This window comes from Aquarana catesbeiana, linkage group LG06, assembly GCF_042186555.1.
Source record: "Aquarana catesbeiana isolate 2022-GZ linkage group LG06, ASM4218655v1, whole genome shotgun sequence".
In the NCBI taxonomy this organism is placed as follows: Eukaryota; Metazoa; Chordata; class Amphibia; order Anura; family Ranidae; genus Aquarana; species Aquarana catesbeiana.
Window position 1 is genome coordinate 192,507,622 of NC_133329.1, and position 15,859 is coordinate 192,523,480.

Here is a 15,859-nt window from a genome sequence, read left to right on the forward strand (position 1 = left end):
GCCTGATCCTGCGAAGGAGTCATGGCAGTAGCAGAATAGGAGGGAATGCATAAATCAGCGAGAACCGATGCCACGGAATCACCAACGCATCTGTCCCACATGCAAGAGGATCCTTTGTTCTTGCCACAAACTTGTCGGTCTTTTTGTTGAATCTGGATGCAAAGAGATCTACATCTGGAACCCCCCATCTTTGGTATATGGCCCAAAAGACGTCAGGGTGAGGTGAAGAGACCATTCCCCTGGGATTAACCGCTGGCGACTCAAATAGTCCGCTTGCCAGTTCTCTATCCCCGGAATGAAAACTGCCGATATGCATGGCACATGCTTTTCTGCCCAGGCTAAAATCTGGTTCACTTCTCTCTGTGCTGCACGACTCCTGGTGCCTCTTTGATGATTGATATAAGCCACTGCTGTGGCATTGTCGGACTGGATCCTGATAGGGCAACCCTGTAGCCTGAGAGTCCAGGCCTTTAGGGCTAGATACGCCGCACGGATCTCCAGAATGTTGATGGGTAAGGTCCTCTCGATTTTGGACCATTCCCCTTGGACCGCAGACTGTTCCAGAACTGCTCCCCAACCCGAAAGACTGGTATCCGTTGTTACCACTGTCCAGGTAACCGGTAAAAAGGACTTCCCTTTTTGCAGGTTTTCGGGTATTAACCACCAACTGAGGCTCTGACGTACTGTAGGAGACAGACGCATTGGAAAATCTAATGCCTGCACTTTCTTGTTCCAGGCAGACAGGATATTGTGTTGCAGCAGTCTCAAATGAAACTGAGCATAGGGAACTGCTTCGAATGAAGCCACCATCTTTCCCAGCAGCCTCATACAAAGGCGGATAGAAGGACCCTTCTTTGTCCTGACTACCTGAATCAGTTCTTTTAAGGCACTGATCTTTGCCTGAGGTAAAAATACCTTCTTTTGGCTTGTATCTATGACCAGGCCCAAATACTCTAGTCTTCTTACTGGTTTTAAGGAAGACTTTTCTAAGTTGAGAATCCAACCTAGGTAATCCAAGTAGTTGACTGTGGTGACCAAGTTCTGGTCCAGACAGGCTACCGACCGGTCTATCAAGAGCAGGTCGTCTAGGTATGCTATTACTGCTATACCTTGGGCCCTTAATCTGGCCAGAGGAGGAGCCAAGAACTTTGTAAACATCCAAGGTGCAGTGGCTAGCCCGAAAGGCAGGGCTATAAACTGAAAGTGGCGTTTTTCTACTTCGAAACGCAAGTACTTTTGATGAGCAGGGAAAATGGGTACATGCAGGTACGCATCCTTGATGTCTATTGACGCCAGAAGTTCTCCTCCTTGTAGGATGGAGACTACTGATTGAATTGATTCCATGCGAAAGGATCGAATATTTAGGAATCGGTTTAGATCCTTTAAATCCAGAATGGGTCTGACATCTCCATTTGGTTTTGGAACCGTGAAAAGGTTTGAATAAAACCCCAATCCCTGCTCTTCCGAGGGAACCACCACAATGACTTTTTGCGACAACAGTCGCTCCAACGCTAAAAGGAGAAACTGCTTTTTCTCTGGATCTCTGGGGACTTTTGATCTGAGGAAACGAGGAGAGGGGAATACTCGGAACTCCAGTTTGTAACCTAGAGTTACCGTGGAGATCACTAATTAGCCCTGGAAATCTTCCTGCCAGAGCCAGAGCCAGAGAACTGTAGCAGTCTTCCCCCCCACCCGAGCGAGCGGGGGCGCTCCTTCATAAAGAGGCTTTAGCGTCTAGTCGGCTTCTTCCCCCAGGACTTCTTTTGTCCGCGCGATCACATGTAAACAGACCGGCATCATCTGATGACGCCGGTTCCTCTCCTCCCCTCCTGTGTACCGATCGGTACACTGTGAGTGGAGAGGGGGATGGATGGCTGCAGCGCTGTTGGCTGGATGTGTAGTGCCCACAGCGCTGCACAGAGACATCCAGCCATCCATGCTCAGCCATCCCCACTACTCTGCAATGCTGTGCAATACTCTGCAATGCCCCACATTACTCTGCAATACCCCCACAATACTCTGCAATACCCCGCAGTACTTTGCAATACCCCGCAGTACTTTGCAATACCCCGCAGTACTCTGCAATACCTCGCAGTACTCTGCAATACCCCGCAGTACACTGCAATACCCCGCAGTACCCTGCAATACCCCGCAGTACTCTGCAATACCCCGTAGTACTCTGCAATACCCCGCAGTACACTGCAATACCCCGCAGTACACTGCAATGCCCCGCAGTACTCTGCAATACCCAGCCATACTCTGCAATACCCTGCCATACTCTGCAATACCCTGCCATACCCCCCATACTCTGCAATACCCCGCCATACTCTGCAATACCCCGCCATACCCAGCCATGCTGAGCCATGCTCGGCTGTACTCGGCCTCTGTATGTGGCCAGGCTGTGGAAGTCTCACACATGTGGTATCGCCGTACTCAGGAGGAGTAGGAGAATCTATTTTGGGGGGTCATTTTTGGTATGTACATGTTATGTGTTAGAAATATTGTATAAATGGACAACTTTGTGTTAAAAAAAAATAATGCGTTTTAACCACTTCCCGCCCGCCGGCCATCATACAACGTCCTTGACTTTGTGCGGGGATATCTTAATAAAACCTGCAGCTACAGGCATCATTCAGATATCAGCTTTTTCAGCTGGCAATTCCCTACACCATAAGAATGATCATAGCGGCTGTTCCACTGCTTGATCGTTCTTACGGGAGGCGAGAGGGGATGTCCCGCCACCCTCCGGTGCTTCTACCGACTCACCGCAACGATCAAAACCAGGATCGTTTTTTTTTTTTTTAATTTCAGGCTTCCCAGCCTAGAGGTGAGATGTGGGGTCTTATTGACCCTATATCTCACTGTAAAGAGGACCTGTCATGCCATATTCCTATTACAAGGGATGTTTACATTCCTTGTAATAGGAATAAAAGTGGTCAAAAAAAATTTTTTTTGGAAAAAAGCATCAAACTAAAATGAACAATAAAAAAAATAATTTTTTTTTAAAGTGCCCCTGTCCCTGTGTGCTCGCATGCAGAAGCGAACGCATACGTAAGTCCCGCCCACATATGAAAACGGTGTTCAAACCACACATGTGAGGTATCGCTGCGATCGGTAGAGCGAGAGCAATAATTTTGGCCCTAGACCTCCTCTGTAACTCAAAACATGTAACCAGTAAAAAATTTTAAAGCGTCGCCTATAGGGATTTTTGATTAGCAAAGTTTGGCGCCATTCCACAAGTGCGTGCAATTTTGAAAGGTGACATGTTGGGTATCTATTTACTCGGCGTAACTTCATCTTTCACATTATGCAGAAACATTGGGCTAAATTTACTGTTTTGGTTTTTGTAAAGCACAAAACAGTTTTTTTTTTCAAAAAAAGCGTTAAAAAAATTGCTGCGCAAATATCGTGCGAGATAAAAAGTTGCAACGACAGCCATTGTATTCTCTAGGGTCTTTGCTAAAGAAACATATATAATGTTTTGGGGTTCTATGTAATTTTCTAGCTAATAAATGATGATTTTTATATGTAGGAGAGAAATGTCAGAATTGGCCTGGGCACTCCAGAATGCCTGAAGGTGCTCCCCTGCATGTTGGGCCTCTGTATGTGGCCACGCTGTGTAAAAGTCTCTCACATGTGGTATCGCCGTACTCGGGAGTAATAGCAGAATGTGTTTTGGGGTGTAATTTGTAGTATGCATATGCGGTGTGTGAGAAATAACCTGCTAATATGACAATTTTGTGAAAAAAAAAAAAGTAAAAAAAAAAACTTGATATTGCAAAGAATTGTGGGAAAAAATGACAACTTCAAAAAACTCACCATGCATCTTTCTAAATGCCTTGGAATGTCTTCTTTCCAAAAAGGGGTTATTTGGGGGTATTTGTACTTTTCTGGCATGTTAGAGTCTCAAGAAATTAGATAGGCCGTCAGTACTTCAGGTGTGATCAATTTTCAGATATTCGCACCATAGCTTTTGGACTCTATAACTTTCACAAAGACCAAATAATATCCACTGATTTGGGTTATTTTTACCAAAGATATGTAGTGGTATAAATTTTGGCCAAAATATATGAAGAAAAATTACTAATTTGCAAAATTTTATAACAGAAATGAAGAAAAATTCATTTTTTTTACAGATTTTTTGGTCTTTTTTCTTTTATAGCGCAAAAAATAAATAACCCAGCGGTGATTAAATACCACCAAAAATAAAGCTCTATTTGTGTGAAAAAAAGGACAAAAATTTCATATAGATATAGTGTTGCATGACTGAGTAATTGTCATTCAAAATGTGAGAGCACCAAAAGCTGAAAATTGGTCTGGTTAGGAAGGGGGTTTAAGTGCCCAGTTGTCAAGTGGTTAACGGACTCAGATACGGGCAACTTAAATGTGGAGTGGACCAATCCAGCAAGAATTTGCACTAACACCCTCTCATCCTGAGAAGCTGAAGAGGGTCCCTCTCCACTTGATTCCTCAGAAGAGGAATCATCAGTCCCATCCCGATGCTCTGAGAGGGATTCCTCTCCTTTTTCCCAGAGTTCCTCTACTTGAGGGTCCTGGGTAACAGAGGGAGATCTAGTGCGTTTTCTTCCACTGAGTGAAGATGCAATTAAGGCCATTAATCTTTCCTCTAATCCATTAATGGTTGAGGAAAAAACCTCCTGCGTAATGTATACAGGGGCTGAAGTGCCAGAGACGGATGCAGCCCCTGACCCAGACGGCTCATCCTGTCCAGCCATCCCAGGTCCTTCAGGGGGGGAAGGTGCTGCAGAAGGGGGGTCCTCAGAGCCTGAGGGAGATCCCCTAGAGCCTCTGGTTTTCAGGGTATTTGTACCTCTTCTACCCATAGTGCCAAGCAACAAGGTGGAGGTATCACACAAAAAACATTGACTGCTGAGCGATGTAGTTCAGCAACTGCCGCTGCTACCAATGCCCAGTCTGGTGTTTTAAAGTAAATGCTGCCTGGGAGAATGCCTGTGTCCCACCTCCCATGCGCCCGTCAGCTCTGTGTCCCTCCATAGGCTGTGTGCACCTAAAAAGAGAGTGCACTTTATAGCCTGTATAGCCAGTGATGTGGGCATCTAATCACGCTGGACGTTGCATTAACGCTCTGCCCCCCCTCCTCCGACCACCCCTCTCCTCATTTTTTTTCAAAAACATGTGCTTTCCCATGCATGCCGAGGCTCCGATCCTCGGGACAAGCATGGAGGGGAGGCTGGGGTGGAGGAGAGAGAAGGGCCGGTGGATGGGAACCTGCCAGGAATGGCGGTAGCGGCAGTGGGTGGTGCGGTATACTACCGCTGCTTGCTCAGGCTCACCCCGGCCCCCCTAAGCCATGGGGGGATTATCCCTGAAGGGGAGAACCCCCCAACCTATCCTACCTGGAGCCTGGCTGGAGAAGCGTACAGCATGGACACTGAGACAGACAGAACAAGCATGAAAAGGTATGTGCTCTTGGCAGCCCCCGGTGGCGACTATATGCATAGCATACATTTACTTAAAGGAGAAAACCTACTAGATTAAAAAAATTCTTGAGGAGTCTCTCTTACCTTATCCAGCTGCAGGGTTCTGTTTAAACAGACCCAATCTTCACCTCTCACGGTGGGCTCCATTTGAAAAAACCTTCAGAGACTGGGGCCCCCTTGAAAAGGAGGATACGCAGTTCTGGCCCCGTAAAGCACCCCGCCAGGGATATGGCTGAAAAAAACAAATACTGGATCCTGGGGTCCGGCTCTCTAAAAAGAGAAGCGTTACAGGTAAAACCTCGTTTCTTCTGACACGAGGCCCGGGTACCATCCAATTTGGCCTGAAAAAGCACTTTGAATGGATCCGGTTGCATGGCTTGCCCCAGTGTAGGATATTCCTTTGGAGCTCAGCACAGCACATCTTATTCGTGACCAACACCTAAGACACTGGCGAAAAAACTGAGGTATCCCCAGTAAGGGGAGGGGTTATATAGGGGGTTGAACTTCCTGTTTAGGGTGTGACCAGTGTCCATTCACCTTGTGATACTACATAACCCATCAGTAATTACTAAGGCTCTGTGTCCCGTGATGTACGAGAAAGAAAACAAACACCCATACTCACCTAGGGGGTTGCAGCAGTGATCCAATGCTGCATCTGTCCCTGAGCATTAAGCATTAAAAGACCACTGATTGCTCAGTTCTCGGCCTTCAGCCTGCCCCTCTAATAATGTGGGGGAGTTGGGCCTATTATTATTATTTAAGGTACTTATATAGCCATAAATTTACGTTGCGATTTTACATATACATTGTACATTCACATCGGTCCCTACCCTCAAGAAGCTTACAATCTAATGTCCCTATCTCACATTCATATACTAGGGCCAATTTAGACAGAAGCCAATTAACCTACCAGCATGTCTTTGGAGTGTGGGAGGAAACCGTAGTACCTGGAGGAAACCCACGCAGGCACAGGGAGAACATGCAAACTCCAGGCAGATAGTATCGTGGTTGGGATTCGAACCAGCGACCCTTTTTACTGCTTGGCAAAAGTGCTACCCACTACACCACTGTGCCACCCAATCTCTCCAGAGCCTGAATTGACTGAATACGGGCCACAAGAGTGCAGATCGAAGTGCACTCCTTCATTCCCAAGAGAAGTAGGGCTAAAAGAGCTTTGGCCCTACTTCTCCTTTAATGTTTTCCAAACACATACATATAATGTACAGTAAACAATAAAGGAAAATGGTTCTGGATCTATTTGTGAACACTAGTAAATTAAACAGAAAAGAAGGCTTAAAGAGGAAGTAAAGTCTTCCTCTTTAAAGGGTAAGTTAACCTTTACAGAAAAATCTGTAAGGTGAACTTACACAGGACCCCCTCCTCACCCCCTCCCCCCAGTCCCGCTGACCTGGAGCGTGGCGATCTCCCATTATGAGCCCTGGTATAGCCGCCTCACCAGTCCGGGGCTTTACCCCCCCCATCGGCTTAATCTCCAAAATGTACCCCGTCAGGAGGTACGCTTAGGATCATTCTAATTGGTCGGCGTCGCCACATGGGTGGCGCTGACTGATCAGAACCCACAGAGCCGTCCTATCAGCTGGGAAAAAGAGAGAAAGCCAAGGGGATTTCTAAGCCCCATATAGGTGAGACAAGGACTACAAGGACTCATAACGGGAAAACGCCACGCTCCAGGTCAACGGGGGTGAGGAGGGGGTTCTATGTAAATTCACCTTACAGATTTTTCTGTAACGGTGAACTTACACTTTAATTGTACCTACAGGTAAGCCTATGGTAAGGCTTACCTGTAGGTACTGTAAATATCTCCTAAACTTGCACCGTTTAGGAGATATTCATTATCTCCTAAACGGTGCAAAGCTGCCGACGTCATCGGTGCATGTGCACTGAAGGAACGGCCCGCTCGTGCATTTCTTCAGGACCCGTGCCGTGTCAGTCGGCACCCACGCGCATGAGTGACATAATCGTGGCTCTGGCCAATCGCAGCGCCAAAGTCCACGAACCCGGGAGTAACTTTGGGAAAGATGTCGACCGTGGAAGCAGAGTGCGGGTGGCACTTGCCCTAAGGTAAGTATTTCATAATGAGCTAGTATGCGATGCATACTAGCTCATTATGCCCTTGTCTTGCAGGGTTTTTTTTTTAAATTTTTTTCGGAGGTTTTCAACCTCTTTAAGGAGTAGATCATTCTTATTGATTATACAATGAGCTCACATAATTACTGGAGAGTTAACTGAAAATTTAGGTAAACAATTTGTTACATGGTAAAAAAGAGTAAAGTTTAATGGAAAAACAATACTTTATCAATTAGTTTTCTCAATTTAAAATTTGTTCAAAATACATAAAAAAAAAGCCTTTGTAAAAATGGGTAATAGAATGAAAAAATGGCTAACACACGAAAGAGGACACTGCTTTATTATAAAAAAAATTATATTCAAATCAATAATTCAAAGTAACCTCAAAACCACTTTTTGCTAATGTAATAAAGACATGATAAATACAATACACAACCTGAACCAGTTTCTTTGGGCTTTTAAATTCTTCAACATTGGATTCCTCCCAAAGCTGATAAATAGGATCTATAACCTTCTTACACCTGTTCAAAACAAAAATTAGCAGTGAAAGTTAAAAAAATAAAAACAACCAGATACAGACACAACATAATTTGAGTAATTGCCAACATAAATGGTTTGGCTCCTTCTGAAGAAAAGGCAATGAAGCTCACTCCCACATTCTGTCCTACAGTAAACTGCTGCCCCACTGTTTACATTATGTATCTCTTACTACAGAGAACAAATGCAGGCATCCTCACAGACTTTTCACCCTCGGCAAGTATGCACCATCTCCTTCTCTGCTCTCCCCATCAGAGTTCCACTTCTTCCTTACTTTGCAGAATCACACCTGTATCCTGTCAGCAGAACTAAATGGTTCTTGCACATTTTGCACATTCAGGGCTCATGCACCACAAATCTCTCTAGTATGACTAGAGAAAAAAAAACAAAAAACAGACAATGTCATGTCTTGCTACTCACATGCACAACACATCATGGCCCAAAAAAGGCATTCAGTGGAAAACAAAGCGTGGTACAACAAACTATCTATTCCAAACCATATAATGGCAAATGTTTTTTTTTATTCAAAGATGATATATATCATTGTTTGTACAGTATATCCCATACATTTCAGGCGTTCAATATATCCCATTCCTCAAGGCTACAAACAAATTATACAAAAACAATATCAGAACTGTAAATAAAAAAGTTACAAAGTAGAAAAAATAGAAAACTATTTAATGCTAGATATTTTGTATAATGGTGCATTTAAGATGTGGCATGATTAACCATTTGCTCACCGGGCCATAGCCGAATGAACGCTACAGCGTGGCTGGTTCTGGGAGGGCATACTATGACCCCCCCGGGTGCCCTCCCGGAAGTGTCTGTGATCACCGGTTCAGCTCTCTCCTCTTCGCACACTGATCGGTACATCGTGTAGGGAGAGGAAGGAGTCAGTGCAGCAGCACGAGTGGCTCGATCTGGAGTGCCCACGGCGCTGATCCATGCCTCATCAGTGCTCATCCATGCTGATCCATACCACGTCAGTGCTCATCCATCCCTCATCAGTGCCCATCCATACCTCATCCGTGCCACATCATTGCTCATTCATGCCCATCAGTGCCACTACAGTGCCATACAAAAGTGTAATAGATAGTTGTAACGGCACCCTGGCTATGAAAGGGGTTAAAGCCATTTTAGGACATTCCATTTCCAAACACAAAGGCAGCTACCAAACACTCCAACCAGCTGAACAAGAAACCCATATGAATAATTCTCCCCCCCCTCAAGTACGAGACAAGGCTCAAACAGGAATCACTCTTTATTGAAACAAATGCTGGCTCTTTTTATACACTTAAGAATACTGCAGGTGCCACATGAACAATGACCCGAATCCACCCACAACATCACACAACGGTTACACAACGAGGTCCCAATACACATTGTTCTGAGTGTCAACACCTCCCCTAGCAGACAACAGGTGAGTTCATTACCACACTTAATAATAGGTGAGGGAAAACTGCCTCAGACAAGATTAACACCATTTACTTATTCACACAAAAGCAACTTCGTTAAGCAATAGACAGTCGTCTCTTAGATTGAACTTCCTGGAATGCCCATATTAAGAGTTATACAGTGGGGACAGAAAGTATTCAGACCCCCTTAAATTGTTCACTCTTTGTTATATTGCAGCCATTTGCTAAAATCATTTAAGTTCATTTTTTTTCCTCATTGATGTACACACAGCACCCCATATTGACAGAAAAACACAGAATTATTGACATTTTTGCAGATTTATTAAAAAAGAAAAACTGAAATATCACATGGTCCTAAGTATTCAGACCCTTTGCTGTGACACTCATATATTCAGGTGCTGTCCATTTCTTCTGATCATCCTTGAGATGGTTCTACACCTTCATTTGAGTCCAGTGATTATACTGATTGGACTTGATTAGGAAAGCCACACACCTGTCTATATAAGATCTTACAGCTCACAGTGCATGTCAGAGCAAATGACAGTTCTCCTTGCATGTTGGGCCTCTCTATGTGGCCAGGCTGTGAAAGTCTCACACATGTGATATCGCCATACTCAGTAGTAGCAGAATGTGTTTTGAGATGTAGTTGCAAGTATGCATATGTTGTGCGAGAAAAATAACCTGTTAATATGACAATTTTGTGAAAAAAAAAAGTAAAAAAAAACTTTATTTTGCAAAGAATTGTGGGAAAAAAATTAACTTAAAAAAACTCACCATGCCTCTTACTAAATACCTTGGAATGTCTACTTTCCAAAAAGGGGTTGTTTGGGGGGTATTTGTACTGCCCTGGCTTGTTACTGTCTCAAGAAATTAGATAGGCCGTCAGTACATCAGGTGTGATCAATTTTCACTGATTGCAATGATAGCGTATAGACTCTATAACTTTCACAAAGACCAAATAATATACAATGAATTTGTTTTTTTTTTACCAAAGATATGTAGCAGGATAAATTTTTGCCAAAATTTCTGAAGAAAAATTACTAGTTTGCAAACATTTTTAACAACTTTTCTTTTTTGCATTTATATCGCAAAAATAAACCCAGTAGTGATTAAACACCACCAAAAGAAAGCTCTATTTGTGTGAAAAAACAAACAAACATTTCATACGGATACAGTGTTGCATGACTGAGTGTCATTTAAAATGTGAGAGCACCGAAAGCTGAAAATTGGCCTAGTTAGGCAGGGGGTAGAAGTGCCCAGTGGACAAGTGGTTAAAATGTATATTGGGTTAGGAGTACTGGATATTGTAAATGTGGTAATTCAATAAGGAACACGGTTATGTCGACAAAATAGAGTGTCTGGAGTCAGGAAGGTGCGCTTCTGTGGAACCAGTGGTGCTGAAGTAAGGAAATAAAGTGGACATCCTCTGCGTGGGACAGCATTGCAAGTATACTAGAAGAGTCTGATAGCATGACATCCACATATTTGTGCTGAAAACAGACAGATAAAGAGGAAAACAGCGATAGAGCCAAAAGACTAAACATTGTTTCTTGCGTATTAAAGTGGAGATCCAGGCTCCTTCAGAAAAAAATTTAAGTCAGCAGCTACAAATATTGTAGCTGCTGACTTTTAGAAGTAGGACACCTGTCCACGAATCCAGCAGTGTCTTCACCCCAGCTGATTTTTCAATCGGCTGACGGATGCTTCCGCCACCATCTCCGCTAAGGGAAACTGGCAGTAAAGCCTTGTGGCTTCACAGCCGGTTCCCTACTGTGCATGCATGAAGTGCGTTGCGCTTTGTAAATGGCCTGTCGATGGGGGGAAGAGGAGGGGGGCGAACTTCCATCTGACTTCGCAGTGGCAAGATCAGCTGGCAGCTGGAGTAGGTACCTGTCAAAACCAGGTGAAAGGTGCAAAATAAGGCAGCGGAGAGGGGGGGTAGGTAAACAAGCTTCCCCTTTTGTGTGGAGCTCTGCTTTAACCCCTTCCCGACCGGCGCACGCCGATGTACGTCGGCAGAACAGCATGGCTGGGCAAATGGACTTACAGGTACGTCCATTTGAATTTCCCGCCATGCCATTGCGTGCGTGGAGCTCCGTGAGTCTGGTCGCCCACGATCGCCTCACGGAGAGGACGAACGGGGAGATGCTGATGTAAACAGCATCTGTAATCGGGAGCAGTGATCAGTGTAATGACACTGCTAGCCCATCCCCCTACAGTTAGTAATCACTCCCCTAGGTCATACTTAACCCCTCCCCGCCCCCTAGTGGTTAACCCTTTCACTGCCAGTGTCATTTAAACAGGCATTTTTATAGCACTGATTGCTGTATAAATGACAATGGTCCCAAAAATGTGTAAAAAATGTCCGACATGTCCACCATAATGTCGCAGTCACAATAAAAATCGCTGATTGCCGCCATTACTAGTAAAAAAAAAAAATTATTAATAAAAATACCATAAAACTATCCCCTATTTTGTAAACGCTATAACTTTTGCTCAAACCAATCAATAAACGCTTATTGCGATTTTTCTTTACCAAAAATATGTAGAAGAATATGATCAGCCTAAACTGAGGGAAAAAAATGTTTTTTTATATATTTTTGGGGAATATTTATTATAGAAAAATGTAAAAAATAATGCGTCTTTTTTCAAAACTGTCGCTCTTATTTTGTTTATAGCGCAAAGAATAAAAATCGCGATCAAATACCACCAAAAGAAAGCTCTATTTGTGGGGAAAAAAGGATGTCAATTTTGTTTGGGAGACACGTCGCACGACCGCGCAATTGTCAGTTAAAGCGACGCAGTGCCGAATCTCAAAAAACGCTCTGGTCAGGAAGGGGGTAAAATCTTCCGGGGCTGAAGCGGTTAAGCTTGATAAAAATCTTGCTAGGGAAAATGCAGTATATTTGCTACAATGTTGAGGAAGGGGCCCTAAAAAGCACCTTGGCATTTGGACAAGCTCTTTAGATAACTAAATCCTCCACCTATTGTAAAGATTAGCTTAACAGTGGAGCTCCCTCTGCCTGAAAACAGAGGATCGCTGCTAAGAAGTGTTCTTATGATAAAATGTGTATGTTGTGGGCTAAGAAGGCTAAGGCTAACACCTGATGCAGTTCAGTGCATTTTTTTTTTATTCTTTATTTTAAAATATCACTTGGAGGTTTACACATACAGATATAAGAAACATTTGCATAGCATAAGAGGTGGTATTCCCATAGAGAACAAAAAAACAGCCCTGGCTGCATTTAAGAAGTGTTGAATTTCTGATTGTTTTATACATCTTGAAAAGGGATAGAGGTGTGATGTAGGAGAAAAAAAACGGTGGGCAGTCGGGGACCCTGAAGTCAGTATATTGTTGTGTGATCAATCTAACCTCTGTTAGATTGGAGTCATGGGCATGACCAGACAGAAGATGTTCAGGAGTGTGCCCATGGCATAACTGCACCGCCAACATAGGTCTATGGAGTTGGGAAATTGCCCTTGGAGTTTTGTGGGTGTTTTATACCATCTTGTGAGGATCCTGAAGTCTGTTTCTTGAGTGCATGTGCAGATGAGGGATTTTTGGGCTAGGTAGAGGATCCTATGTCATCACTGTGGAGGTAATGTAGGGTTGATGTCCTCCTCCCATTTGGTTAAGAGTTTCTCTGGTTGAGAAACAAGGGAGAATATAGAGGACAGGGTGTGTTGGAGTGGTTCTTGTGTGGTGCAGAGAGATTCAAAATTGGTGAGGGGTCTGAAAACCTGACAGAACTGGTAGTGCAAGGAGGAAGTGACAAAGTTTTGTAGCTCTCCAACAGTCCAGTCGAAAGGGGCCCATGTCATTAGCGAGGGTCTCCGTCAGAGGCCAGCGGATAAAAAGTGAGACACTTGAAAGAGATCATGTTCAAGAAGGTCCCTGAAGGGGCCTGGACTCTTGTCTGGTGGGAACGCTTGTTTGACAATAATTGGTTATAAAGGAGAGGGGGGAGATTACTTTTCTGGAGGGCCCTCGCCGAGTGGGCAATAGGGACCAATCAATGTGTGTGACTTCAATGAAGAGGGAACATGAGTAGGGCACCACGATAAGCGGCTCAAAAGGAGGGTAGTGGTAGATTGTTCCAAGATGACCCATTCTTTTAGTTTGTCATGTCTGTGCCAATCCACTAGTCGGGTGAGGTGAACTGCAGTATGATATTTCTGTATGTTTGGGAATGCCTGTCCTCCTTTTTTTTTGAGGAGGGCTAACATGCTAGTTTTGAGCCTGGGGTGTTTCTGGGTCCATAGGAATTTATCAAAAATCACATTCAACAATTTAAGGAAAGAGGTGGGGATGTAAATGGGGAGGGTCATGAGTAAGTATAGAAATTTCGGGAGGATTGTCATTTTTAAGAAATTGCAGTCCATTTTTAATCTATAGAAAAATGCATCCACAATGTTGTTGCACATACTTAATAAGTGTTGTAATACAGCTGCTGATCTACTTTTTGTTTACATTATACTTAAAGAAGAAGTATGGGATAGGTTAAATAATTAGCACATATATTACCATTCATCACAAATCAGCTGTTCTTTCTTTCCTACCTCCTTTTGTTATTCTAGCACGTGCACTTCATCTTTCACGGTCAATTTTGTGTTTGAAAGTTTAGAGGGGATGGATACAACCTCAGCAATCCACCCCTCTTTCTCTGTCCCTCCTCTTGCATGTGCACACTGTGTTTACAGAGAGCCTCGATCTGTAGACTGTAGAGCTGCCTGGTATTCTGCTCAGATGTTCTGATCTGGGAGCTGCAGCAAGCATAGCAGGCAGCTATACAGTCTACAGATCGAGGGTCTCTGTAAACACAGTGTGCACATGCAGGATCTCTGTATAAACAGTGGGCAGATGGAGGCTGTGTCTGTGCAAACAGTGGAGAGATTCAGGCTGTATCTCTGTATATAAACAGTGCATATTCCAGGCTCTCTGTAAGAGAATTCGATAACAGGTGTGTGCTATGTGAGGAGGAGGGGCTCTTGCTGCTGGCTTCTGTGTACTTGTCAGAGGAATAATCCTTCCAGTCACACCAACCGTGTCCCTGCGCACATGCGTGGTGGAACAGCGCTCCGGTGCATGCGCATTTGCCCGCTGTCGCTACGGCGCACGTACATGCACACGTGACCCTTGGGCTGGCCAATAAAAGTTGCTCTTGTGCTCAGACAAATTGCTGGTTTGTCTTCAGCTTCCTGGTAAAAACTTGATCCTGTTTTCTGTGCCTGATTACCTGTTGTGACCGGATTGCTACTGACTCCTCTGCTCTTCTCCTGGACCTGACCCATGGCTTGTTATACGGATTCCGCCTATCTCCTGTGTTTGACCCTCTGCCTGTGACCTGGATTTGCCTCCTGTCTCCTTGCCTTGACCCTCTGCTTGTGACCTGGACTTGCCTTGTGTCTCCCAGACACCATCCCTCAGCCCGTGATTGGATTTACTGATCTTCTGTGTTTGACCCTCAGCCTGGTTCTGGACTTTCTGCTTGTTCTCCTCCAGCAAGTCATCCTGTTTGCCAGTCTCTGCACAGCAGCTCATCCCTACAAGGATCACCACGCAAGTCCACTCCTGTCTACTTGGAAGCCTGTGCCTCTTTGTGCCATTCACCCCCTGTACCACCTCCAGGGGGCGGACTGCGCTTAGTCGCAAGGGTGAACCACTCTTGGCAACTTGGCCTCGGTAAGTACTTCTCTGACAGTACAAACCAGCAATGTCCGAGGCTGACAGAGCGCATTCCCCGCTTGAGATCCTGTGTCAGCAAGTTTCGGCACTTGCCGATGCAGTTCAGAAGTAGCAAGAGGGCTACACCGAAATAGACAGTCACCTTCAGCAACTTTCCAGGGCACCCACATCAGCAGCCGCATCCCCTGCACCCACCAGCGGGGCCTCCTCTTCTCAAATTTCATCTAACCCTATGGTGATCATGGCCTCCCCTGAATCCAGGGTCCCCACACCGGAGCGATTCTCTGGTGATCGCAAAAAATTCAGAGCCTTCAAAAATGCCTGCTCTTTGTACTTAGCTCTGCAAACCAGGACTTTCTCCTCTGAAGTAGTAAAAGTGGGTTTTATCATCTTTCTCCTGGCCGATGAACCACAAGCTTGGGCCCACAGCCTGATAGAACAGAGAATCCCTGTGTTGAATTCAGTGGATACCTTGTTTGAAAGTATGCAACAACTGTACGATGACCCCCAACGCATAGGCACGGCTGAGGCAACTTTACACAACTTATCTCAAGGGCATAGGCTGGTGGAGGACTATACTGTTGAGTTTCAGCTGATACCGGCTGGAGCGAACTTGCTCTCAAGTACCAGTTCTGTCAGGGGCTGTCCGAAGCTCTTAAAGATGAGCTGGC

General features: G+C 44.7%; 1 protein-coding gene across 3 annotated transcripts in view; it reads right to left on the reverse strand.

The window, feature by feature from the left end:
- The window catches only part of RRN3 (RRN3 homolog, RNA polymerase I transcription factor), a 1,085,194-nt gene that overhangs the window by 18,118 nt on the left and 1,051,217 nt on the right, over positions 1-15,859 (reverse strand). For 2 of the 3 annotated variants that reach the window (XM_073591180.1, XM_073591179.1), the window contains one exon: positions 7,987-8,071. The exons of the other annotated variant lie outside the window; for it this stretch is intronic. In XM_073591180.1, the coding sequence (XP_073447281.1) occupies positions 7,987-8,071 (85 nt within the window). The remainder of the gene's footprint in view (positions 1-7,986; positions 8,072-15,859) is intronic. 3 annotated transcript variants of the gene reach the window in all.